The 17,279-nt window shown below is 37.3% G+C and overlaps 1 protein-coding gene across 5 annotated transcripts in view; it reads left to right on the top strand.

The window, feature by feature from the left end:
* The window catches only part of ABCC9 (ATP binding cassette subfamily C member 9), a 147,086-nt gene that overhangs the window by 70,380 nt on the left and 59,427 nt on the right, over positions 1-17,279 (top strand). For all 5 annotated transcript variants that reach the window (XM_079775594.1, XM_079775596.1, XM_079775597.1 and 2 more), the window contains exons 15-18: positions 1,488-1,596; positions 6,944-7,048; positions 12,148-12,220; positions 13,216-13,321. In XM_079775594.1, coding sequence (XP_079631720.1) covers positions 1,488-1,596; positions 6,944-7,048; positions 12,148-12,220; positions 13,216-13,321 — 393 coding nt within the window. The remainder of the gene's footprint in view (positions 1-1,487; positions 1,597-6,943; positions 7,049-12,147; positions 12,221-13,215; positions 13,322-17,279) is intronic.

The raw sequence follows: 17,279 nt of genomic DNA, 5'->3' as shown, positions 1-17,279 counted from the left end.
GGCAATTAACTTGACTACAAGCTCAAATTAAAAAAAAAAAAATAAAAGAAACCATTATTTCAAATATACAATTTCTAGTTTCCTATTAAAGGCAATATTTTCCCTGTAGTTGATGCTGCATGTGCCAAGCCAGTTTGTCCCATTCTAGAATGCTAAAAAAACATTTCTTTTGCAGCTTCACAGAATTTTTTTAGTGTATTATTTTATTTATAGGAGGATTTTTCAAATCTTGTTAATTGTTTTCTTTGATTTTTTTTCCTTTTGCTTCTAATCCTGTGACATTGGTCTGAAAGGTTAGAGCAGGAGGGATGGGAGCACCAATGAGTTTTGTGCCCAGCCTAAACAGACCATAGTGAAGAAAGTTTGCAAACCACTCTTCTAGAGAAGGGTTTCTCAAACTGTAACGTGGTATGAAGCATCTCGGGGCCTTATTTCAACATATATTTTGATTACGCAGATCTGGAGTGGGGCCTGATGTCCTCTGTCTCTAGTAAGCTTTCAGGTGTTGTTGATGTTTCTCTCTCATCGATGTTTCTAACTCTCTATCCCTCTCCCTTAGCCAACATATTGAGTACCAGCTCTCTAGAGGGCCCTCTCCTTACCAGGTTCAGAAAATATGTGTAATATACACTGAGTGGCCAGATTATTATGATCTCTGAATGCATAATAATCTGTCCACTCAATGTGTGTGTGTATGTGTGTGTGTGTATGTGTGTGTGTGTGTATTAGAGGCCTGGTGCATGAATTCGTACATGGGTGGGGTCCAGCCAGCCTGGCCAGGGGGAGGGGACATGGGCGGTTGGCTGGCCTGCCTGCTGCTCGAACTCCTGGTCGAGGGGACAATTTGCATATTAGCCTTTTATTGTATAGGATATACACTGAGTGGCCAGATTATTATGCGTTCAGAGATCATAATAATCTGGCTACTCAGTGTATAACATGTAAACCAGATAGCATAGTGGCTACGAACGCCAGATCTGTGTGTTAACACTAAATGCTTTTATGCAGGTTACTTCTCTGTACTTTATTTCCCCTCATTTGTAAAGTTAGAATAATGAGTACTTTCCTCACTGGTATTATTATTTTTAACCACCCTGTTTTAAGCTCCTCTCCAACTCTACTATCTTTGACAAGGAATACAAATGCAAAAAACCCCACCAAAAATGAAACCAACCTACCAACCAACCAAACAAACAAAAAAACAGTGCAAAAGTAATTTGACTAATTTAAGGTGACTGATTGATTCTGGTTTTTCTGAAAATTTTCCATTTTTAGAACTAAAAGTCCTGAGTCCCGGGAATCCATCATTCCTGGGCAATATAGGATGCTTGTTTATCTGAGTTGAATTTCCAGTTGGTCTTGAGACATGACTTTAAATTGCTTGCTCAACAGGATAGTGAGAGGAAGAGTTTGTTTAAGTAGAGCTTCATTATTGTTGGTCTTATTTTTGACCCTTTGTGATTGTTTTGTGTTTGTTTTTTTTGCAGTGTTCAAAAGTTGAATGAGTTTCTCCTTAGTGATGAGATTGGCGATGACAGCTGGCGAACTGGTGAAAGTTCTCTTCCTTTTGAGTCCTGTAAGAAGCACACTGGAGTTGTAAGTGCTTTTTCTTGTTATGGGAACTTGTAAATAGGGGATAGTCCCAAGAATGAATGATTTAAAATGAGTGCAATGAGAAGAAATTGTAAGCTTCACTTTAATCTATATGAAAAAATGACACCTGCTTCTACAACAAATCTAAAATCATTCAATAAATGTAATAGGCTTATCTTTATAAGTCATCAAAGAATTTTCCTGAGAGACTCGGCACATTTTTTTAATTTTAATAATCTATTTTTTATATTTCAATTACAGTTGACATTCAACATTATATTAGTTTCAGGTGTACACATGGGGGTTAGACATTTATATAACTTACAAAGTGTTTCCCCCAATAAATCTAGTATTTACCTGGCACTATACATAGTTATAATAATATTATTGATTATATTTTCTATGCTGTACTTGATATCCCCAAGATAGCACATGTTCAATTCAAATGGAAATTGAGAAGTTGTACCCCAAGCTTTATATAAAAATAATACAAAATCAGCTTACTACTCCTGTACCATATTCTTATAATACTTTTTAGCTGTATTACATGTTTTAGTTTAAAAAGTGCTTTCTGATGCATTATGTTTTTTGACTCAACACTACATTACATCACCTATTTTTCTTTTTCAGGTTAATATATTGAGTTTGCATGTGATATGGTTTGAATAAAGTCAGAAAATTAATAAGTGGCAGAGCCAGAATTAAAACTTGAGTATTTTAAGTCTTGAACCAGTTTATTTATCCATTACACAAATACTTGCTCAGTATCTACATAACGGTTGAAAATGCAGTCAATATTATTTTATCATGTATTAGATGTAATATGACATGGTTCATGTATTTGCCTGTGCTTCCAGACTTACTGACTACCCTGTACTTCATGCCAAGACCTATACATGCAGCAATGAACAAGGCAGAAAAGATCCTCCTTGTCACAGAGTTTGCTTTCCTAAGGCAGGAGAAAATGTTAAACAAATAAAAAAAATGAGATAATTTTTGCTGTGGAAAGAAAATAAAACTATCAGAGAGTGACTGGGATACTTGAAGGAGGGTGGTAATTTCCCAGAAGGTCCCTTCGATAGCTGGCATTTGAGATGATACCTGAATGAAGAGTAGGCACCTGTTCTGCAAAGCTCTGCGAAAGAGCATTTCAGGCAGAGAACTAGCCCATGCAAAGACCCTGAAGTAGTAATTAATGTGGTATGTTCAAGGAACAGAGGAGCACTACGGTGACGCCTGGTAAAGAAGGAAGAGAAAGGACAAAGTAAGAACAAGGATTAAGGGTCTTATATGGAAAGATTTGGATTTTATTAGCATGTAATAGAAAACCATTAGACAGTTGCAAAGTAGGGAATGCTATTAACTTGTTTATATTTCTAAAAGAGCACTTTGGCTACTTGGTAGAAAGTAGTCAATGGAGATAGGAGTAGAACAGATAGATCACTAAAGAGGTCTTTATAAAATAGGAAAGAAATAATGGTCGAAATTAGTTTTTATTGCGTTTCAGTGGATCTGGAAAGGAAGTGACCAAATTTATTTCTTTAGGCTGGGCTTACAAAGACTTGCTAATAGATTGGATGGAGGGAATGAAGGAGGAAGAGGACTCAAGGATGAGTCAGGTTATTGGTTTGACTGCTGGGTAGATGGTGGAACCATTAACTGATATCCGGAGGTTGAGAAATGAGTAAGTTTGTGTTGAGGTGGAATCAAGAGGTATATTTTGCACATGATAAACTTGAGATATATATTTACATCCAAGAATAGAAATCAGCAATTGGAGGTGTAAAGATATGAGTCATTAGCCATTAGATAATATTTAAATCACTGGAACTAGACTCTTGAGAGGCATGTCTGAAAAATTCTAAAGACTTTAAAATTAATAATGTATTTTCATAACAGTAAAACAGAAAGGTGTTATTCTAAAATGAGTTATGGCATAAGTTAATATTAGTTACTCATGTTACTCTTAGAGAAAAATATGGATTTACCATATATGTAACCAAACCAAAATGCACATGCAATCTCCTGACTGGAATTGATTGAGGCTTGGAAAGCCTTTATCAGAAGTCGATCAATCTTAAATTTTTCTTTACATCATGTTTAAAAATACTGAAAACAATTAAGATGAGCACTTGGCTATATTTAGGTTTGTTGTTATTTTTCTGCTTTTCTGAAGTTATTTTTTTACTCTCTGTTAAGTTGTTTTATTGAGCAGGTGTGACTTTTGTCTGAGAAGGAATCACCATCCATGTTTGTGGACATGCCTCAAAATGCTTGTTTGCTATTGTGTGGATATGAACACAAAGACAAGAACACATCATGAAGCGTCTACATTTTGAGGCAGCAGGAAAGTGAAGCATTTGATTAGAACAGCCTTGTCACACTTTGGATGATAGGAGATTACCAAAGAACTAATTTCAGAGCTGTAGAGGATGAGCAGAGTGAGATGACCTCGAGAAAGGGGTTGTGGGAGGTCAAGTTTGTGGAGTTAGGGAAATATGAAGAATCTTTTGTATGAGATGAGGGATAGAAGAAAAATTGAACTGAGAAAAGATTTTTGGAATGAAAAAAGAATCCCCTTCAAATGCATCTAATATCTTCAGGGTTATTGAAACCAGACTGGACTTCTGATGTCTTTCAGGGTCATTCATCACGGCTGATGGGCCAAACCACAAACGACAAACTTTTAAAAATGGAGTTAAAAAAGCTGTGTGTTTGAAAATAACACTAATGGAAACTCCTCTTGAGAGCGCTTAAGATGCTATGTATTCTGTAAAAGCTTAGAGTTAAGTGGTTTTGGCTGTAGAATCTCCATGGAGAATTAGTGACATTCTAGAGCCAAAGTCTCTTCAAATTACATCTGTGGAACTCCGACTCAAATCTCTGTCAACACATCTCCTCCTCCCACCCTCTCTTTAGTTTCGTGAAGAACATGAAGTCATTCTTTTTGGACCTCTGGGGGCAATCCTACTATAGAATTATTCTAGAAAACATTAAATATATGTGTAGGTATAGACCTATTTTGTGTGGAAAATATTTTTAGCTTAAATGATAGTGACGTCCTATAGCATCTCATACAATGTACTTCTAGGGTCATCTGTGAGGACTGTGAGAAGAAAAACAAAGCTAAGATAAAATTTCATAAGCACCTTTTTTTATTTTTTAAGTTAAAATGCATTGAGTGTTTTCTATGTGACAAAAACACTGATACTTCTTAGCGACTTTTTAATCTGTAAATTTATTTGCATGTAGCCTATTTGATGGAGTGACATGCAGTTGATATATACCAATGATGGAAGTAGAAAGAACAGTATCTTGTTTGGATTAAGTTACTGATTATTTGAGTACATTCCTAATTATGATAGTAAAGCTCAATGGATTTTTTCAAAAAGCTAAATCTACAATTCCAGCCCCCCTCCAAGTTTAACAGTTCTAGAACCCTTTGCTTTTATATATAGTTTATCAGTTTTAAAGTATATTACTATTTAGCCTTCACAATCTCTATAAGGTATTTAAATATTGAGCTTATAAACTTTTTTATATTAGAGGCTTACAGATCAGAATTTTCCACCTTCTCTTTAGTCAATTGTCTTTATCCCTTGACATTAAACTCAAAATTAGAGAATAACAAATTTCTAGTTATGACAGTTTAGGTTCGTCTTAGGTACCTGAAGACTGTTTAATGTCAGCTGGTATCTTTATTATGGACTAGAGGCCCGATGCACAAAATTCGTGCAAGAGTAGGCCTTTCTTCCCCTGGCTGCCGGCACCGGCTTCCCTCCGGCCACCGGCAGGCACCAGGGACCCAGGCTTCCCTCACAGTCCCAGCTGCATCTGGAAGGTCATCTGGAAGGACATCCGGGAGGACGTCCAGTCTAATTAGCATATTATGCTTTTATTATTATAAATGCTTTAGTTTGACTAAGAACAATGCTATAATCCTATATACACTGAATGGCCAGATTATTATGATCTCTGAACGCATAATAATCTGGCCACTCCGTGTATATCCTATATAATAAAAGGCTAATATGCAAATTGTCCCCTTGACCAGGAGTTTGACCAGCAGGCAGGCCGGCCAACTGCCCATTTTCCCTCTCCTGGCCAGGATGGCCGGACCCCACCCATGCACAAATTCATGCACCGGGCCTATAATACACACACACACACACACACACACACACACACACACACACGCACACTGAGTGGCCAGATTATTGTGCGTTCAGAGATCATAATAATGTGGCCACTCAGTGTAATAAAAGGGTAATTTGCAAATCAACCGAATGGCAGACCAACTGGTCGCTATGATGCGCACTGACCACCAGGGGACAGACTCTCAATGCAGGAGCTGCCCCCAGCCTGCAGGCCCTGATCGCCCTGCCAGTCAACCTCTCGGTCCCTTCCCCCAAAGGGCAGGCTCCAGTCCCTCGATGGGTAACAGGGAACCAGGGATGGGCGGGGCCAGGCCAAGGCCCCTGCCCAGCTGGTCACTCCACAAACAGAGGGTGGGGGGGTGGGGGGTGGGGCCAGTGAACGGGGGTGGGGGGGGCGACCTCTTGCCCGCCCCCCAGCAGGCTCCAATCGCCCAATGGTGAACGGGGAACCCGGGGTGGGTGGCAGTGGGGGCGGGTGGCTGCCAGCAACTAGGGAAGATGGCCCTAATCGCAGGCCAGGCCTAGGGACCATACCTGTGCATGAATTTCGTGCTCTGGGCCTCTAGTATTTGATAAAGACCAGATCATTTTACAATGCTTGTGGGGTTTCCTTATGAAATAATATGCATGTTTGGTGGGGAAATTCCTAGTTCTTTATACCTTTTCTCACTCCACAATGGATCCTCAGGTGATATTATCCCAATCTGATTTAAGTGAAGTGAATATGTGAGATTCAAAATCCTCATGATGCAGAGTGTTGGAACATTTACAAGCTGGTAGCCTAACAAGTAGATTCGGGTTTAACCTGAATTAGTGTGTGTGCCTTTTGACATGACACACAGTTCTTTATTGCCTGGGTGTATTCATCCAATGGCTGGAGAAATGATATCCAAAACCTAGCTTGGGGTTTGGCACTTTAACTTCCATCATTTTGCAAGTCACATATCTTTGTGTTTTCGTTTTTCTTAAAAAGCTGTGAATTGAACTTAAATTTATAGCTTAACACTTTTTCATTATAATTTGCCCTTTTTATTGGGGGCGGGGGAGGAGAAACCAGTGAAATAATTTAAATATGACATTTACTTGTTTCTTTTTCTTGGAATTCAAGTGGAGAAGTAGCAATGTGAGTTCAGTCAAACCTCAATTTTTCATAAAGCTTCAACTTGTGTTCTTTTCCATTTGGAATGCAACAGCCAAAAACTATAAACAGGAAACAGCCTGGAAGATATCACCTGGACAGCTATGAGCAATCAGCACGCCGTCTCCGTCCTGCAGAATCAGAGGATATTGCAATAAAGGTTATTCTATTTCCTGGATTCTTACACGAAAAGAAACATTAATGTTATGGTGACGTTCAGCAAATGTGTGTCCTGAAACATGTTTTTAAAGTCTCTTTATAATCACTAATCTTAAAACGTTTAAGAAAATATTCTGATGAGTTTAGAATTCTCAGCTCTTCCTGACCTCCCAACCAGTTTTGCCTCCGCAGTATGTTTTAATAGCGTGAGAACAAGCCTTTCTTCTGAATCAGCATTGGAAGTTAGTATCCAACATCATTCCCTTCGTATGCTTATGTACCAAGTAAATTGATTTATAGAGAGCACCGATATTACAAATCCAGTTTTTAAGGAAATAAATGAGATAGTAAATATCTTCAACCAGGAAAAGTTTAGACCAGGGCTGCATGCATCCCCGTTTCCCAATACTGATCTAATTTTAAACTCAGTTGTGGGTACTCTCCCCAGCCACATATGCTTTGATAGGACAGGCGACCAGAGTAATACAGGCTGAGGGCTGTTAGTTTGGATAAGCCCTAGGGAGGGGTCAGTGCTGAGTAGGGACTAGAAGAGATGCTTGCAGCAGTCAAAGCCTCTGGACTTCAGAGCCACCAGAGTCCAGGAAACTAGCCCTTTTAGAAAACTAGCTGCTTTGGCTGCTCCAGACTATCCAACTCCATGCGCTGCCCAGACATTCAGAGAGCGAGGGAGGCTCAGTGGAGTGTATAGTAGAGCCAAAGGCTACCTTTATTTCTTCTCTCATTTCTTATTGCCTGGCACAATACCTGTCCTACAATAAGCACTTACAAAATTTGAGCAAATGTGTTAGTAGATGGAATAAGCCTAGGAGAACCCTACCTCTGCCATTAATTTGATGTGTGACTTTGGGGAAAATTACTTTGCCTCTCTGAGCCATGGTTTGTTCATCTTGAGGTGGAGATGCCTGTTTGGTATGGTTGTTTTGAGGATAAAATATGTTACCTGTGAATTAGAAAGAACTGTAGTGACTCTTAACCTTGGCTATATGTTAGAATATCCTGGAAAGCTTTAAATACATATAAAACACATGTACACCATTTAAAAATAATTCTAGTAGTTTTATAGGCAATTATAATGTGTAAGTAGGGTGTGAACTACTAGGTTATGAAAAAATAAGTAATGAGAAACTAGAAAAGATCCTAATTTTTTCAACTATGCTGAGATAAACAAGTCCATTAGTGAATAAGGAAATAGGGTTAGTTTTTTAAAATTGACATTTTCTATTCAAGATAGTAGGAATCTAAAAATATGTCTTTTCTGTGTGCCTTTTAAATTTATTTTTATTTTGAGTGTAAAACCAGGAGGCCATTATTCCCCCCCCCAAAGTTGACACTTCCTGCACCAATAAATAAATAAATAATAAAAAACAAGCCAAAAAAAATCTACCGCACCCCCCCCCCAAAAATGTCAGAAACCCCCTTTATAAATGGCCTAGAGTCTGCTACGCCTCTGAATGGCCACTACAGTTTCAAGCCCACCTTCAAGCCCAAATTAATTGTTTACTTATGGCAATAATTCCCAAATTGGTAATAACTCGTTTGTCTTCTTGAAATATTTTTATTGTGAAATAAAACATATATGTACCATTAAATGAAAAAGTAAACAGCACCAGGTAAAGAATGTCAGCTATTGCTGCCCTCATATCTCTCCCCTTTCCCCCCACCACTGTGGCACCAGCTGTTATGTGCTCGATATATGCACTTAAACACACTCATATCCTGTAAAATAGGTAGTGTTGTCATGAGCATCTTGTGCTTTCTGTTTCCTGAAATGGTTTATGATGGTGTGCCCCTCCTACCTGCACTATTGTACTCTGCAGCATGCATCGAAATCCCTTAAATCTACTTCCACAGCTGCACCTGTGCTCACATTGGCCACATCCTGGGGCTGTTGCTCCTCTGAAGTCTTAAGAGTTTTAGTACCAGTCAGTCAGTCACATCAGGTCCTACCCTCCAGCTCTCTCAGGCCTTCACCTTCACTGTTACTGTTTTTAAACCTCATTGCCACCTCCAGTAACTTGAGCCCCTTTCTTTTCTCCCAGTCCTTCAGCACCTTTCTGTAAGCAATCCCAACCTCAGGCCTTCTACGCTCCTTTAAGCAGGCTGCTGAGAACTGTGGAGAAAATGGTCCAAGTTGGCCTAACCACAGATTTATTATCTCCAACCTCAGCTGATGTTCAGTAGTTCTTGGCAATTCTTTTGCATGCCTCTCAGCAGCATTATTTTCCATAACCCACAGTAGCTCTGGAATGGTCACCACTCTCTTCCCCTCTCCTATCTTTCCTTTTGCACCCTCTTTCTGCAGATAACCTTCACTCCCAAGTCACTGGATGCATAAAGGTTGTCATGTCGGGCCTCTCAGTTCCATGCTAAGCCTCTTCCAAACCATCCATGTCTGCACCTCTTTTAGCCTCTTTGTTTATTCTCTGAGACAAAGGGAGCCCTCAGCTTCCGAGTTTGTATCATTTCTTTGAACATTGATTGTCATTTAGGCAAAGTATCTGAAACCCCTGTCCCAGCCACCGTTATTCCCACAATGTTTCATAGTTTTTGATTCTGCACCTATTCTTGTAGTTCTTACCCAGAAAGGCCTTCATTCAAATTCAATGTCTTTTCTAAAACTAGTTAAAAGGCTTCCTCTTCTGCAAGTTTTTTTTTTTTACCCATTTCAGACATAAATGATTTTCTCTCTGAATTGCTGTTGCACTTACTGTTTGTCTCGTCTGCTTATTAATTAGCCTATAGTGTCTTATATTACATTTATGTCCATGATTTTTTTAAATTATCACCTGAGGATATGTTATTTATTTATTTACTTACTTACTTATTTAGAGGCAGGGAAAGAGAGAGAGGGAGAGAGAGAAACATCTATGTAAGAGAAACATCGATCAGTCGCCTCCAATACGCTCCCTGGCTGGGATCAAACCCGCAACCTTTTGGTGTATAGGACAGTGCTCCAACCAACTGAGCCGCCCAGCCAGGGCTACCCATTGTTTTTATACTCACCTGATAATAAGATCATAGGGGTAGGGAGGCTGCATTATACCTTCTTTGTAGCCTACATCACTTCAGACAGAGTGCAGGCTCAGCAAATATTTGTAAAGTAATCAATAACTCAACTCTTAGCCCTTCCCTGCCACCAGCATTCCAGGACTAATTTTATGCATATCTATGCGATGGATATTTCATACATAATAGTAAATGCCACACATTTGCAAGCTAGAGAAAACCTATTTGGAAGAACACAATCTACCCTTTTTAAACAACTTTTTCACTCTTCAAGTTGTTTTATGAAGATTTTTTAGGGATATATTAGGTAACAATTTAGACATCAATCTATTTTGCAAAATTCTGAAAAATAATGTGTTTGGAAATTTCATAATAAGTGGTTTTGAAGCAAAATATTAATTTATGAGCAATGTATAGCATACTTACTTTAATTTTCTCTAACTTTTTGGACATTTCCCCTCCCTTCAACTCTCTATTCACCTTCTCAATCTTTGGGTTCTCTCATACCTCTTTTGTTACCCATTATTGTAACTATTAAAACTACCAAGTCCACTTGAAGTCTGCTAAAAGAAGTAGATTGCCAAAATAAAATAATAACAAAAATAAAATAAAAAGATTGCTTTGGATAATTCTAAGTCTTGTGATCTTTGCTGGTTGTTGAGGTTTATACATAACGCCCCAAGCAATGTTGCCTTATTTCTGTGCTTTATTCCTCTGTCCTCTTTATTCTTTTTTTTTATTATTGTTTAAAGCAGTGGTTCTCAACCTTTTTAATGCCGTGACCCTTTAATACAGTCCCTCATATTGTAGTGATCCCCAACCATAAAATTATTTTTGTTGCTACTTCATAACTGTAATTTTGCTACTGTTATGAATCGTAATGTAAATATCTGTGTTTTCCTATGGTCTTAGGCGACCCTGCTAGCGGTTCTCAACCTGTGGGTCACGACATTAGAACCATGACCTGTAGAGCCTAAGACCATCAGAAAACACAGATATTTACATTACGATTCGTAACAGTAGCAAAATTACAGTTATGAAGTAGCAACGAAAATAATTTTATGGTTGGGGGTCACCACAACATGAGGAACTGTATTAAAGGGTCGTGGCATTAGAAAGGTTGAGAACCACTGGTTTAAAGTATTAAGTATAGTATCACACATGTCTCCTTTTCCCCCCATTGACCTTCCCCCGGCCACCCTCACCCCCCAGCACATGCCCTCACCCCTTGGTGTCTGTGTCCATTGGTTATGCTTATATGCATGCATACACGTCCTTTGGTTGATTTCTTCCACCCTCCCAACCCCCATCTTTCCACTGAAGTTTGAGTCTGTTCAATGCTTCTCTGTCTCTGTACCTATTTTTGTTCATTTCAATGAATAACAATGAATCTTTATAGTTCAAGAAACTCATTTATTAGAAAACCTTTCTCCTCAGGTAACATTAAAAAAAGAAAGAAAGAACTACAAATTATTCCAACCAAATTATTTCAGAGAGGAAGGGAGAGGGAGAGAGAGAGAAATATCAAGGATGACAGAGAATCATTGATCAGCTGCCTCATGCACAACCCTTACTAGGGATTGAGCTCACAACTGGGCATGTGCCCTTGACTGGAATTGAACCAGGTACCCTTCAGTCTGCAGGCCAAAGCTCTATCCACTGATCCAAACCGGCTGAGGCAGTAGTTATTTCTGTTCTTTAATTTGCATCACCCAGATTCTAGGAATTGCCTAGTAGTGAGAAAAAAAATGAAGAGTGCTACTTGGGAAAATATTTGGGAGGATTGCTTTTTAAGACTGCTCACATGAAAATGGCCCAGTAATCCCAAATTTTCGCATTCTTCATAATGTCATTAATTCAGAGAGCCTCCTTTGACATCCATTCTTGTTTGTTTTTCACTTATAACTCTTAAATATTAATAACTCTGCATCAGAATTTCACCACTATGTGTTCTATATTGTATTGAAAGTCTGCCAGTGCTTTATAAAGAAAATTTATTTTAATTGGAATTATTTTTTAACGCCACATATTTACATAATTTTGTAATTTAATTTTTGTATTCTTATTTTCTAGGTCACAAATGGGTACTTTTCATGGGGCAGTGGCTTAGCTACATTATCCAATATAAATATTCGAATTCCAACAGGTAAGCATCATTTGATTGTTAATTATCACTACATTATCCAATATAAATATTTGAATTCCAACAGGTAGGCATCATTTGATTGTTAATTATCACTGCCAATATAAATATTCGAATTCCAACAGGTAAGCATAATTTGATTGTTAATTATCAATTGCCATGGGTTTCCAAGATAATTGAGCTTAACAAAAAGATTTTTTTAATTCATAAACATTATTTATTTTCACCATGGAGCTCATGAGTCACTGTATCACTGTGGGAATAACTGGAAATGATAAGACTTGCCTTATACTACTGAGTGTAGATCTTTGGACAAGTTATTTACTGTACAAATTAACTGTGGTCAGTTCATTTGTTGATTTGACCCATTTAAATAATGCGGTTGTTGATTTCTCGTTTTATTTGAGAAAGGATTTTAAAAAAGAGTTTATGAGAAAATTATTATATTTTTACCCCTAAGGAGGACTGATAAAGTTTTCAAGACATTCAAGGCTGAAATACACAATAATTTGTATTTAAAATGTCTGGTTAGTTGAATAGAAATTTTTTTTTTTTTACCTCATCTGATGGTCAGTAGCTTGGGATTTTTCAATAATACGTGCAAATCAACATAAGAAATTGGAGAAGACATTAACAGCCCAATCACTCATCCCAATGATCAATTTTAGTCAAAACTGCCTTTTTCTCCTGGGTAAATTGAAATATAAAGTTAAAACTAATCTAAATTATTTAGGCAACCATTTCAATGCTCTGTTCATCAGTGTTAGCTATTCTTATAGCTTAAAAATAATAAATCAAGACCTATATCTTTTAATGTTTCTTCCCTTTTTCAAAGAAACTTACATATTAGAGAAAGGAGCTGTTAGAATACCTTATTGCCAGAGACCAAAACTGAGCCATTGATTGTGAAATGTTGACCTTTTCTAAATGTATTTTGGTCTTATTTTACAAAGAGAATTCCATCTCATTCTGTTATTATCCTTTGTTCATTTCTCTAGGTCAGTTAACCATGATTGTGGGCCAAGTGGGATGTGGGAAGTCCTCTCTTCTCCTTGCCATCCTAGGCGAGATGCAGGCACTGGAAGGAAAAGTTCACTGGAGCAAGTATGTGCATTTTAAATTAGTGTCTATTGTTCTGTCACACATCTGACGATCTTCTAAGGGAAGAAATTAAAGCAATAAACTCCCATGATAGGAGTCAGAGCACAGCTATTTATTTATTTATTTGTTTGTTTATTTAAATTTGTGGAAACCTTAAGTGTCATAAATTAAGAATTACAAAGCAATTTTATAGGTGTTTATAATAGTATAAACTAGTATGTTGCTGAGATAAACGTAAGATTAAGATTGTAAAGATAGATTTTTAAAATTAAATGGATAACAAAGAAATAATTAAAAAATTCAGTGTGCAATAAAAGAAGGTATGGAAAACTTGCATTATGTATAAAACTTTAATGCAAATAGAACCTTAATGGTTCAATGTTCAGAGAAGAAAGAGGAAATAATCTTTTCACGAATCTTCAAAAGGGGCTGAGAAATCAGTCACTTCTCTTCATACTCAATTTAAATGAGACACTAGAAGTATCTAGTTAGAGATATAAATAGATCAGACTAGTGTGTTGTGTATCCCTAAAGACATGAAAAAGGAAGTAGATAGCATGGTGCTTCTTCTGTATATTTGAATGGTTGGCTTGGTGTCTTCAAAGCACATTGTAGTAATAAAGTGCCTCATAACCGTAGTATGATCTACCTACTAGACTCCCCATAAACAGTTATGAACAAATTGCTTACAGCTTATCTAAGAAGTTGGATTGTTGACCAGTTCTAAATCAGGTGTAACTTTGGGGACATTAGGTAATGTCTGGAGATGTTTTTGGCTGTCACAAAGGGAAATTAGGCTGCTAATGTCTAGTTAGTAGAGGCCAGGGATGCTGCCAAACGACCTACAATGCACAGGACAACCCCCATTCCACCCCCCAAGAGAAATTACCTGGCCCCAAATGTCAGTTGGCCAAGACGGGAAACCTTGCTCTATACCTACAGATGTTCTTTAATTTCATTTTGTACCCACCATTCTGCATTTCATGTGGCTTAGTCTGCTGTTCACATACACAGACATCTCTCAAGAATAAGTAAAGACTATTTAAGGGCATTTTAAGACTAGATTCTATTTTAAACTCCAATTAAGAGAAGGAAATGTTTGGATGTGAAATTTGAACTGGAAACAATAGAACTCATAAATCCTATTTTTGGTATGATTGGCAAAAGGAGGCTGAGAAATGTTGAGTGTACATTTTATTTCTGTTGGGCACATTTAACAGATAGTACAGAGAGCTTGGTAAATAATGGCTACCTGGAGTTTGCTTCATGACAAGTTCCTGTCGAATACCAAGGTCAGGCACCAGGCAGTGCTTGCCCTGCCACCATCACCGTCCATCTTGCATGACTATAAGTTTTGAGAAGCAGGCATTCCTGGATTAAGTTATATCGTGTGATGTGTACAGTCATAATCAAGTCACTTGGGTTTTATTTTTACCTTGTTTCACTGTCATTAAAACAGAGAGAAAGAATGAGAGATGGTGACAGAAAAAAAACTCGAGATTCTATTTTCATACCTCTGGGATGTTCTCCTTATCTAGTCTTCTCCAGTGTTAAAAAGGATTCCAGCTCTACTTGGGCCAAATTGACTCCCAATGTCATCATTAAGAATTATTATAATTTTTTAATGGATAAATAAATGATATGGGAATCAGGAAAGTATTTTACATAACCCAATTATTTATTTTCTGCATTCCTAAGTAAGATATCCTATCTCGTTTCATAAAGGTTGTGAATTATTATATTTAAAATTACGTAGTCCAGTAAATATTGAAAAAGAGATAAAAGTATCAAAAGGAAAATAAGGCTTAAGTAAAAATCTGAGAAATTAATAGCTAGAAATGCATGCACCAGAGTCCATTATAAAATATGGGCCACAAATTCCACTCTGAGCTTCATGAAAGCTAGGCCAAGGGGGGAATAAAAAATAGAAACATACATTTACTCAATAGAGGTTAAGATTTTTTTTGGAAAGAAATCTCTAATTTAAAAAGCTAATAAGAGGTTATATCTTAGAGAAAGAGCCCATATGGTGAAGGTGTAAGAAAGGATTTAAGATAATTCTAAGTATTTATATAATTTCCATAATTTACAAATCATCTTTTTATGAATACTTAATAGACAATAATCCCATCTCTTAATGGCAGAAGGACAAACATTTTCTTTAAAAAATGTTTGTGTTGGCTCAGATACACACACAGCTTACAAACTAAACCTTTAAAAGTTTCGATAAGCTAACACTAGTTCCATTTTTCTTTAATTACAAAAAGTACTTAATTTTCCTCCATGGTATCTTTAATAGCTGATAAAGCATATTTTTAATTAGGAATATTCAGAGAATACTGACCTTTTTTTAAAGAGTTACTTGTTATTACTCTTCATTTCAGAAAAAAAGCTATTGTGACATTATGTATAGTCAAAACTATTGTGACATTATGTATAGTCAAAGGCATATAAATGTTATGAAAACAAGGCTAATTTAGAAATTATCAATACTGGTAGGCTGATGATGTGCAAATGCTAAGAAAAAAGTACTTTATTACAGCAGACTAGATTTTTGATATTTTTCAAAGCTCAAAAAATAAAAAAGCAAAACAATAAACTAAATGCTATGGTAAGGCACCCAGTGCATTGCTGTCATAGTTGCATCATTGCTTGTATCTCTGGTTGTATGAATTAAATGTGTCCTCATGCAACGGCCTGAGCAAAGAGCAATAAAGTACTCTGCCCTCTGGCAGAGCTAAATATTTACTTTGGGCAGGAGAGAAGGTACTGCTGCTCATGTAGGACATGCCTACGTGGGTAGAACCTGGTACACAGAAAAGACATCTGTAGATGTTTCCTTGGAAATTGCTACCTTTGACCTAGTCTGACATCATGTAGTCCCAGAAGAGAAAGGTGAAAGAGAGGAAGAAGTGACTGTCAGAATGCCTGGGTTCTTACTCCTGTATCGAGGTGTGCTCTTTGTTCGTTTCAAAGCAAATGTTCTGCCTGCCAGAAGTTGTCCTTTCCTAAAAGTCATGATAAACAATGGTTTCCTACCTGTATCTTAGGAGCTAGAACTTAAGCTTTACCTGATGGATGGTTCCAGTGAGAGAGTCCAGAATGTATAATAGTGGTGCTAATCATGTGAAGCAGAACCATCCTTTTATCTCTGCTTTCCTTTTCTTTTCCCTTTCCACTCGCCATGCCATCAGCCAGCCTATGATCAGGCCCCATCTGTCCTGATGTTCCATCTTCTTATGTCTTCGTTAATCAGCTTTGTCATCATGGCTCAGTTATTCTAAGACTGGTGAATTGAGGAGTTACTCCCTTTGATGGGAATTTACCTGGCATGAAGGAATAATAACACATGGAGTCAGCTTTTCTGGATCAGATAGCATTGTTGTGTCCACTTCTAGCTCTCCTTCTTCCAAACACTGTTTCTGTTTTAGGCTTGTAAAAGTCACTATTTCCATTTCATAAGGTATCAACCATGATACTTGGAAGTGGCTAGAACACCAGGTTTAACTTTTACTCTTGAAGAAAAATACAAACACATTCTGCATGCAGAAGTGAAATCGTATGCCATTTTTCCAGAAGAGGATTTTCCACCTGACCTCTTTGCTTTCTCTTGTTGCCTTCAGTGATGGTAACTACCACACTGAATGGTGGAAGACGAGTCTGGATGTGTACCCAGTGATTTTCATGTAATCAAATATGAACTGATGTTGGAATTAATAGCTAACTCTAGTTATTTATTTTGGAAGATAAAAAAATAACCTTCCACAACTGAATTTGATTAAACTTGTTGCTATGAGAAAGAGTTAGAGTAGGTGATCTCTAGAAGTTAAGGACTGTGTTATTATTCCTGGAAAATGTTAGTGAAAGAACAGGGTAGTTTTTATTTGTTTTTGTGAGATGACTACCAGCAAATGGATATATATCTACTTTTCTTTCTTCCTCTGAAACTAGTATATGATAT

Source organism: Cnephaeus nilssonii (assembly GCF_951640355.1).
Source record: "Cnephaeus nilssonii genome assembly, chromosome: 6".
NCBI classification, from domain to species: Eukaryota; Metazoa; Chordata; class Mammalia; order Chiroptera; family Vespertilionidae; genus Cnephaeus; species Cnephaeus nilssonii.
This window is presented reverse-complemented; position numbering and strand designations above follow the sequence as displayed.